The sequence below is a fragment of the Xenopus tropicalis genome, chromosome 4 (genome assembly GCF_000004195.4).
Source record: "Xenopus tropicalis strain Nigerian chromosome 4, UCB_Xtro_10.0, whole genome shotgun sequence".
Taxonomy (NCBI): domain Eukaryota; kingdom Metazoa; phylum Chordata; class Amphibia; order Anura; family Pipidae; genus Xenopus; species Xenopus tropicalis.
The window spans coordinates 73,768,718-73,779,473 of record NC_030680.2 but is presented as its reverse complement, the minus strand read 5'-3'; the positions used below and the strand labels follow the sequence as shown (position 1 = coordinate 73,779,473).

General features: G+C 39.8%; 1 protein-coding gene across 1 annotated transcript; it reads left to right on the top strand.

The window, feature by feature from the left end:
* Positions 1 to 4,486: 4,486 nt before the first annotated feature.
* LOC101735024 (protein kinase C theta type-like) lies at positions 4,487 to 10,369 on the top strand. Its single transcript, XM_031900822.1, has 8 exons — positions 4,487 to 4,742; positions 5,014 to 5,181; positions 5,282 to 5,373; positions 6,035 to 6,097; positions 6,313 to 6,451; positions 6,903 to 7,094; positions 7,615 to 7,743; positions 8,560 to 10,369. The coding sequence occupies exons 1-8, from the start codon at positions 4,617 to 4,619 to the stop codon at positions 8,671 to 8,673; spliced, it is 1,023 nt and encodes a 340-aa protein (XP_031756682.1). The 5' UTR covers positions 4,487 to 4,616; the 3' UTR covers positions 8,674 to 10,369.
* The last annotated feature ends 387 nt before the right edge of the window (positions 10,370 to 10,756 follow it).

Below are 10,756 nucleotides of genomic sequence, written 5' to 3'. Positions count from 1 at the left end.
TTACATTCTCATGCTAATTGCACTGGTTTCTGAGCTGCCATGTAGTAATTATCTGTAATAATTACTAATCAGTCTTATATTATGACATTTATATTCTATATATACAGTATTTTATAAGTCGGTCCCTAAGCTCAGTAACTGACAACAGCCTAGAGCATGGTTAGTAAATCAGCAGAAAAGAAGATGGGGAGTTACTGGGGGCATCTTCCTGCAGATCTTCCCTGCTAAAGGGCTGTGGTTGCCTTGGGCTAGTACAGAAGCCCAAAACATAAGGTAAAAATGTCTGCCCTAATTCTTTAGTTAGGCGTTGGTTCTGCTTTAAGAGAAGTCACTTAAAGAGCAGCTTGCCACTACACTAAGCTCCACTGGAGTCCCAGGGGTTCTATTTATATATTCAGGTGCAACTAATCAAACCCCACCCACCTCAAACCAAGGGGAATGTAACTATGAAGAAATGCAGCTCCTGGCAAACTTGCTATAAGCATTATAGTCCACCAAACTTTCTTATTTAGCACCAAATACAGCAAAAACTTTGTATAAAATAACAACAGCAGTTACCTAAACACCTCTTACTTTAAATAACAGTTAATAAAAGATACTTATGTTGATAATCCTGCTCTGATAAAGTTGCTTTAACCAGTTACCATCCTGTAAGTAGTAGTTAGAAATCCCCCTTTCCCAGCTACTCTTACCTACCCAGGCGCCAGAGGGTGATCAGGCAGGCAGAAGAAGGGCCTGGTATGGGTTGATATTTGCACTGGGCCCCTCTGAATATTTTTTTGCTTGGGAATCATTATGTTGTTGTTATGCCACTAAACTGGAGTCTAGCTTGTACATATGAAATTGCATGGGCAGCTCTAACAATGCAGACTGATAACGCATAAGCTCACATAAAGCATTGATGTTTTATTTTTATCACTTCCATGGGCATTAATACAAGAAGATTTAAAATACTTTGACTTAAGCACTGTATTAGTATTTCACTTTGTTTGAATGGACATTACCAGTTTCCATTACCTTGATACTAGTGATGTACTGTAATCAAATAGGGGCTCATTTACTAATGCTGGGCCATAAAACCCACAGCAACCAATCAAATCCTGTATTGTTTTACTTGCAGTTGGATGAACAAAGCTAACTAGAAAGGGAAGTTTGAGAACAAACTTCATGTTGGGTTGAAAAACATGAAGTCACTGAATGGGATCTGCCCACTTTCTCTAACCTTGGACCACAGTTATATAGTAAAAACCACTGTGCAAAGTTTGGGGACCCTGGTTTTAATAGTGTCTAAATGGAAGCAACTTAAATTTCCCCACCGAAAGTCAACAAGTGACATCTGATTGGTGGTTGGTGGCCCCACCTCCTTTTTTTAACCTGGAACTGCAGTTACCCAGTGACTAACTCTGCGAAGTTTAGGGACCACAGCAGCAATTAAAATTTAAACCAATAAAAGTCAATAGGTGAATTGTGATTGGTGGTGGTTGGCTCCGCCCACTTTTTCTAACCTTGAGTCGAAGTCACCCAGTGACAAACAGTGGGCACCCTGGCATAAATAGTTTGAGAATGACAACATTTTAAATTTAAACCAATAAAATTCAATGGATGAAATCTGATTGGCTGTTAGTGGCCCAACCCACTTTTCCTATTTTTGAACTGCAGTCCCCCCAGTGACCAACTTTGCAAATTTTGGGGCATATAAATTGTGAGGCTGACAGCATTTTACACTTCATCATTGAAAGTAAATAGGTGAAATGTTATTGGCTGCTGGTGGCTCAGCCCACTTTTCTCTAACTTTGAATGAAAAATACCCAGTGACTAACTCTGGAAACTTTAACAACCCTGGAATTAATATTTAAATAATGGCATCAGTTTAAATATAAACCAATGAAATCTAAAGGGTGGAAATGGATTGGCTGTTGGTGGCTCCTCCCACTTGTTTGGGAACCCTGTCATAAATAGTGTGAGCAAAGCAACATTTTAAATATAAACCAAAAAAATTCAATAGGTGAAGTCTGATTGGCTTTTTGTGGCTCCACCCACTTTTTAAAACCTAAAAATGCAGTCCCCTAGTGACCCTGGTGTTAATACTGTGAGAATAGCAGCAGGTTGGATTTCCCATTGAAAATCAATAGGTAAAATCTGATTGGCTGTTGTTGGCTCCACCCACTTTTTCTAACTCTGAACCGCACTTACCAGGTGACTAGCTCTGCAAAGTTTGGAGACCTTAGTATTAATATTTAAAGAATGGCCGCAGTTTCAATTTAAACATATGAAGTCTATAGGTGAAATCTAATTGGTTGTTGTTGGCCCCACTCACTTTTCTAAACTTTGAACATGGTCACCTAGTGACAAACTGTGCAAAGTTTGGGGACCCTGACATTAAACATGTGAGAATGGCAGCAGTTAAAATTTTCCCACTGAAAACAATGAAAGAAATGTGATTGGCTTTTGGCGGCCCCGCCCACTTTTTCTAACCTTGAGTACGAAGTCACCCAGTGACTGACTGTGTAAAGTTTGCGAACTCTGGCATCAAACCAATAAAATTCAATAGGTGAAATCTGATTGGTTGTTGGTGGCTCCGCCCACTTTTCAAAACTAAAATTGCAGTCCCCTAGTGACCAACTGTCACTAGGGGAAAAGTTTGGGGACCCTGGTGTTAATACTGTGAGAATGGCAGCAGGTTGGATTTCCCCATTGAAAGTCAATAGGTAAACTCTGATTGGCTGTTGGTGGCTCCGCCCACTTTTTCTTACCTTGAACCACAGGTACCTGGTGCCTAACTCTGCAAAGTTTGGGGACCCCAGTGTTATTACTGTGAGACTGACAGCAGGTTGGATTTCTGTAGGTAAAATTTCAATAGGTAAAATCTGATCGCCCACTTTTTGGCATCCAACAATCATCATATTTTCATTCAGGCTGAGCCCATGACTATGTGATTCAAGTTTGGGGAGCGTAGCCTCAAAGCTGTAAGATTGGCAGCAGTTTCAATTTCCCCATTAAAGTCAATGAAATTTGATTGACTGTTGTTGGCCCCTCCCACTTTGGGGTCATCCAACAAATGTCGCTGTTTAATTCGGGGTGACCCCATGATTATGTTATTCAAGTTTGAGGGGTGTAGTCTCAAAGCTGTAAGAGTGGCAGCAGTTTGAAAATCTTCCCTGTCAAAGTCAATGGGAAAATTGGGGGGTTCGGAGCGGCGCCACAAAAAGACGGGGGGCGGGATCACTTAGAAAAGCACAAGCAACCTGCTCCGCTATAGGGCGAAAATGTGTGGAGAGTTTGGGTGTTGTACCCCTAAAACTGTAGGAGGAGTAGCATTTAGAAAATGGGGGGCGCTAAGAAGAAGAAGCGGAAGAATAATCCAAAGTCGAAGAAGAGTCTGTTGGGGTTTTCAACCCAACATAATAATTGGGTGTATATATTAAACATACAAGAATACATGCGTCAAAAGAACAACCAATACAAGAGGTAAAGAGGACCCTGCCCAAAAGAGCTTAGTTATGCTTTATTATCTATGAATGTTATAGAAAGCAATCTGTCAGTTTCTTATAATTATGTGCCTCTATCTGCCCTGAGATTTAACTATTCCTCTGATTTCTGCTGTCTGTGATTATAAGCCTAGATTGTTGCTAATGGTACATGCTTCTGCTGCTGGTTGCATGTCTCACTGCTGGTAGTCACATGCTCCTCCGTGGGTATCTGTTGGTAGTAACCCGACACCCCTGCCTTAACTGTTGCCTACATGCTCAGCCCAACTGCCATTTGGTGATAGTGAAGAGGAGATAGAGAGTGCCAGAGTGTTCAACGTTTGATGCGAAAAAAAAAGACAAAAGAAGACATTTGGATACAATAAAAGGAGAAGAAGGAAGGTGAAGATGGAGGTGAGAAAAAAGAAGAGGAAGAAAAGGAGCCAGACTCCAGAAGAAAAGGAACCTCTACAGGATAAAGGTTGCATGGAGAAGATGGCTAGGAATCAAGATGGGGAAGTCTTTCCAACTGACAAACCCAACCTAAAAGAGAAGACCAGCCCTGATGAAAATGGGAAGATGAGAAAAAGCCTCTCAGATGAGACCAGCAAACCTGAGAGCAAGAAGAGGAAGAAGGATAAAGAAGAAAAAAATGAAAAGAAAACCAGCTCAGAAGATCTTCAAAGCAGCAGTTATGGAAGGAGTAAGGAGCAGGAAGACAACAAGGAGAAGAAAAGACCAAGGAGCCCAGATCTGTTAGAAGGCAAGGGGAATATGTTATTCATTTTCTCTTATACATTTAACTGCCAAAAATGGTCACATGCTTGTTCTGTTGGAGGGGGAGACAAAAAATCCATCCCTCTGCTTTGTGAAATTCTTCTATAGATTTATAAGTTTAAAAGTTTGCCCAAGAGCAGTAACCCATAGCAATCAATCAGCATGTATATTTTGTATAACCCTAAATACCTTGCAGGAAGGTACCAGTTCTGTGTTGTCAGTCACTCACTCAATATTCTGCTTGGATAAAGATTCTTACTCTGAATGTGGGTGCTTGCCTTAGCTAAGACTAAAGGTTATTGGGGTACATAAATGGAAATATTTATGGAAATGTGCTATGTATAACATATTTTGATATGAGCTTTTGACTGAATGTGTTTGATCCCACAAGATGAAAGTGCAAAGAAGAAATCCCGTGTGGAAGTGAGAAGGCCACCCCCCCTGGACATACGGAGTTACAAATTCCATCGAAAGCTGGGAGAAGGCAGCGGTGGAAAGGTGAGTGAGGGGCCTTCCGATATGGAAATCTCTTCTGTAATCTGGCATTAAACTGTGCAGAAATACGAGGGAAATCAAGCACTTGGCAATGTCATTAAATATTCCCATTGGGCAAGTCTAAGAATATTAACTTAAAGTTGATATAATTAATTATTTCAGGTCATTGTCTCCAAATGACCTTTCCTTAAGCAACTAACATGGCTCCTTCTGGGCACTATTCTTAAAGCAATTCAAGACACTGTGATATTTAACCTCTTTTGTCTTTTCTTAGGTGATGTTGGCATCATTTGCACCAACGAAACAACTTGTGGCAATTAAGATAGTGCCGAAAAAACCAAACAAGTGCAACTATCCGTGGATCAGTATGGAGGCCTGGCTCTCGAAGATCGCCAGAGAATGCCCCTTTCTGTGCCACTCACATGCCACATTCCAGTCCAAGGTAGGGAACACTGTTTGTATTGCCACATAATCTGTTTTATTCTCCTTGCTTTGTTGGTCAGTTCTGGCTTATGCCTTTGCCATTTGCTCATTTGTTTTAGGCCCAAGCCTTCTTTGTGCTGGAGTATGCCGGTGGGGGGACGCTGTACAGGATGATTTCCCGTAAAAAAAATTTACCAACGAAGAGCATCCAGTAAGTGATAAGATTCTTCTTGTAGAGGAACATACAGACAAAAGTGTATGATACTCATTTATCAACAGTGGGTAAATATGCACATGGCCTGTAACCCATTGTGACCAATCAGTGATTGGCTTCTTTTTGGCCAGCTGCATGTAGAACATTAAATGCAACAATATGATTGGTTGCCACAGGTTACTGTCCAATTTACAATGGAAATTTACAAGAGATTATCTAACATATAGGCACCCACCTATGAATTAGACTCTTCTTGTTCTTTAAACATGTATACAGGTAAACAGGTAGTTCACCTTTATGCTAACTTTTGAATGGCCAATTCAATTTATGAATAGCCATTCATAAATTGTTACTTTTTATTAATTACCTTTCTATTCAGACTTCTCTGATTCATTTTCCAGACTCTCATTCACACCACTGCCTAGTTGCTAGGGTAACTTTGACCCTAGCAACCAGATAGCGGCCTAATTTCCAAACTGGAGAGCTGCTGAACAAAAAGCTAAACAATTTAAAATCCACAAATACTAAAAAAATAAAGACCAATTGCAGACTCTCTTGGAATATCACTTTCTACATCGTACTAAAGGTTCATTTTAATGTAAAGAAAAACTTAAATATTTAGATTAAATGTGTATGATACAGAGATTGTTTTTTGCAGGTTCTACACTGCAGAGATGGTGGTTGCCCTACAGTTTCTGCACTCCAATGGCATCATCCATCGGTCAGTACAATCTCAGTTCTCTCCTCTAGAATATTATGTATTTGTTCTTTTCTTTTTAATACTTAGCTTCATTGTTTCTAGGTTATCTTATACCAAAAATATCTATTTTAGTTGTCTTTTAATTCACTTTTTCCAACACCCCTGACCATCATTCTCAGAACTTTACTCAGTTACAGTATATTGTACAGTCATTGTCCCCCATGCGTATGTTGCAGTGATCTCAAGCCTGACAACATCTTGGTGGATAACGATGGACACATCAAGATCTGCGACTTCGGCATCGCTGCTGTAGGAATGTTCGCCGGATGGAAGATCAGGGGATTGGCAGGAACACCTGGATACCGTGCCCCAGAGGTCAGAATTTTTCTTTATAACAAAATGTATACACAGTGGCATTAATATCTCTTTCCACCATATATAATTAAAGGCATTAAGTTTGCCCAGGACCAGTAACCAATAGCAACAAATAAGATGTTTGCTTTAATACAGGTGACCAGTAAATTATACCTTTAGACTGGTTGCTATGGGTTACTGCTCCTGGGCAAACTTAAATTTTAACCCTACAATAGAGCATTTTGATAATATAAACAAGAAAGGGAAAAAAAATGCCCCAATCAGTCAGAATATACAAAGGGGTCCAAACCTTCACCTTTTATATATTTCCTAGGTTATTTGCCCTCATTTAGAAAAGTGTGTTTTTCCCCTTTTACGCTAGATTTAAGACCCAATTACAAATGCAATTTCACTGTATTTAATGTAACTGTGTTTCTATTACCCTGAAATAATTAGCTCTTTTTTTCTAAAGATGTTGTCATTGGAGGCGTACGACGCTGGAGTGGACTGGTGGTCGCTTGGTGTCATCATGTACGAAATGGCCACTGGAAGGCAGCCATTTGTCCCATCAATTGATCCTGCTAGGGAGTTTTTGGATATGAAGCTGGCAAAGGTTGATTATCCAAGTCACATGAGCCAGGAAATGCTGGACCTTCTGCCAAAGGTCAGTAGGAACAATTACACACTGGGAAGGGAATTCATTGACTAGTTGCACTGCTTGCTACTTTTGCACATTTAATATCTGGGGTCAGGTACATTGGAGCAGTACGTCTTTCAAGCAGAATTAATATATTCCATGGCCTCCCCTCCTCTACTGAGTTATATTTGGTTTCACTCCATACCACATGGCACTTATTCCCTGTGCATTTATATATATTTATTGTATTTATTCATTATAACACTTGTCCTCCCTGTGTGTAATTTTGCATATTGTAAGATTGTACAGCGCTGCGTACCTTTGTGGCGCTTTATAAATGAAGTTATACATACATACATACATACCGATGTACACAGTGCTCTTATTTCAATTTAGAGGGATAAATGTAGATACATTTTGTGGCCACTAAAATTTCTTGAAGAGCTGGAGTTCAACCACAGTCCTTGCATTGAACAGCCCTCTATGGTTGAATGGTGCCTGACTAAACATCTATTTTATTCAGATAAATGTTCATGTTTTTTTTAAGCTTCTGGAGATGGACAATAACAACCGTTTAGGAGTAAATGGGAACATCAGGGAACACCAATTCTTTGCCGGAATCAACTGGAGTGAGCTTGAAAAGAGAACAACTCAGACACCTTTCAAGCCCAAAATTGTAAGTATATGGCTACCGCAAGCAAAGGCACGCGTCTCCCCATGTTGGTTACCACTCCCTTTGATGTTGCTCACAGTGTCCTCACAGTAGGTGCCCATTTTTTTAAATCTTTGGCTTGGAGACAGGTTTTACTCCAAGAGGAGCCTCCTTTAGGCCAGCAGTTCACATGGGGCTACCAAATAGCCAATCACAACCCTTATTTTGCATCCTCAATTAACTTTTCATTAATGTATGGTTCACTAACACTTTTTAGATCTGAGTGTGACTCACAAGTAAAAATGATGGGGGATCCCTGGCTTAACTTTTGCCACATCTATACAACATCTACATGTAAGCGTATTGCACCACTGACAGCAGGGAAGGCTAGGTTTTTATTTGGCCAATAGGCTGTTTGCTTTATTGGAACTTTTTGTAGAATTTCATAGGCGGCAGTTGTTTTTTTGCAGAGACTGAGCCTCCATATACCTTTTTATGTCATTTTTTTCTTCTGTGCATTCAGCTCATGCTATTTGATGGACATAAATACTTGAACCTTCTAAACATTTTCAGGGATATTCCCTTAATTGACAATAAGCAGGTTGGCAATTGACAGCTGAATTGAGAAACTAATTATGTCCCTATTCCATGAATTTTCCTGTTACCATGAAGTAAGGAACCTTCTTAAACATACTGTGCAGAATTTTAAAGTCATACATACAAAACATACACATCATACAAAAATATGTGCCCATATTGTAGAATATGTCATGTTCATGTTAAAAAATTATAATGCAAAAAATACTATAATGCAACTAAGTGTTTGCATTCTTTGTATAGCAACCAGCAGATAAATTAAAAGAAATTAAACCAGGATTCTGTGCTGAGACCTCCGAGGAAAATAAGCTAGAAGACTTCACCTATGTGGATTACAACTGGAATTGGCAGGAGTAAAGCATTTTCTGTGCTCATGGGGACTAACATCAAACTCCCTGTGCAACAAGTGATCGGGGCAACATACCAACAAACCAAATTCCATCTATGGCATCAGATCTGCCATCAACTGCAAGTGTTTGCCTGTATAGCCAACTACATCAGCCCCACATGGGATCCTAGACAGAAAGAAGAGGCAACTTGAAGAAGAAGACGTCGTGGGAGGCCAGAAGAGCTGCGAGCGGGATTTTCTAAATGGATTTTGGACAAAGTCCCACAGACCCTTGGATAAGGCTCAACATCTATACTGAACATACAGTGCACTTATGGTAAGGCAGTGCACTGTTAATTAACATCGTTCAGTATATTTCAATTTCTATTTATATAAGGTAAGGTAAATAAGCTTTCTTTCTTTTCTATCTTCTCTCCTTTCCCATTCTACTACCATTTTTTTCTTCCATGTATTTCTTCGTATTGTAAGTCAATAGATAGCATAAGTTTAATGTTAGGATTATTTCTTATTGTCTCTTCTTCACTTTTTTTCTCTAACCCTTTTCACCTTTAATATAAGTTAAGAAAAAAAAAACAAAAAAAACAAAAAAAAAAACCATAGATAGGATAAGTTATATAGGAATAGGAATGTTGGACTTTTTTCTTTCTCATCTTTTATGCTCTCCTGTCTTTTCCATCTGTAGTTTGGGTGAATTTGGGATAGGGGTACTATAAAGTTTATAAGAATAGGATGTATGAATGGAAATGAATGTGCGTGAATGCAAATAGGGATCCCCACTGCACCAATTTAGAAGGTGAACATAGTTGACCTTTTGATTGGCTGCAAGTTAAATTTAGATTACTATTAAAATGTAGAAACATCTATATGAGGCGGTCTGTACCTTGTGCCTCTTTAACCCAGTAGGAGGGAGAAATAATGCAGCAGATGGAGCTGCAGCTGTAGGCCCCTTTTTTTCAAAAAATAAAATTAAGCCCATCAGAGTTATGAATGTGATTGGTGAAGAGTTTAGGGATACTTAGGGTTTAGGATCAAAGGAATCTGAACAGACTAGGCAGAGCTGTATGTCCCTAAATGCTGCCTAGCCTCCGCTCCCTCCTTCCCCTCCCGGCCATGAACCATATATTAGGCAAGATAAATAGGCCCACACTGTTGATCCAGGGATTTGTCCGATTGCCATTTTGGAGTCAGGAAGGAATTTTTGCCCCATCTGAAGCCAATTGGAGATGGCTTCCGATGGGGTTTTTTGCCTTCCTCTGGATTATCTAGATGTTAGGTAAATTTAAATTGATGGACACGCTCACCCTCAATTACTATGTAACAGTGTCCTTAATCCAATCATAGGGCCCCATCCACGTGTCTCATTTTAACTCCTTACTAGGTAAGGAACTAGGGAGGGCGGTGGTAATTATATAGTTAGTAAGTGGGGAGTGGAATCCCAGTCCCAACTACAATGACCATGGGATTTGCCACAGAAATAAGAAGATAGAGAAGATAGTGAATGAATCAGTGAGAGAATGTGGATGTAAAGAGTGTGTGTATTATTGTAGGTATCCAAATGGGGAACGTCTGTTCCTGACACCTCCCAGTCTGAACTGAGGAGGAAGGGTCCCATGATGGCTTATATTAGCCAGAGCCTGGGTAGATAGGGAACTATTGCAGCAAATGATAGGGTGAGCCATTTGCTGCAATAGGTGTGTGAATGGACAGTAACATGGTTGAAGCCTTGACGTGGCGTTACTGCTCACATGTATACCATGTGCCAATTCGACCAACTAGGAGAGTGTTTTTATAAGAGCAGCTGGAATAGAAAATATCACAAGGAGAGAAAAATGTTCAAACTTGATACGTGATGGAAATATGAAAAAACAGATTTATATGCTTGTACACTGGAGCCATTATCTAAAAAAGCCCATAGTTCAGTGTAAAAATAAACCTAGATAGAAATATAGGCTGCATAGGCGGCAGCCTGCACCTCCCATGAATCCTATCTGCTTTAGATACAGTAAGTACTAAACAACATTTTACTAGCTTTAACCTCTTTCCTGCCAGCTGAAAAAAACTAAAGTTATCTCATAATATACCAGGTGTGCC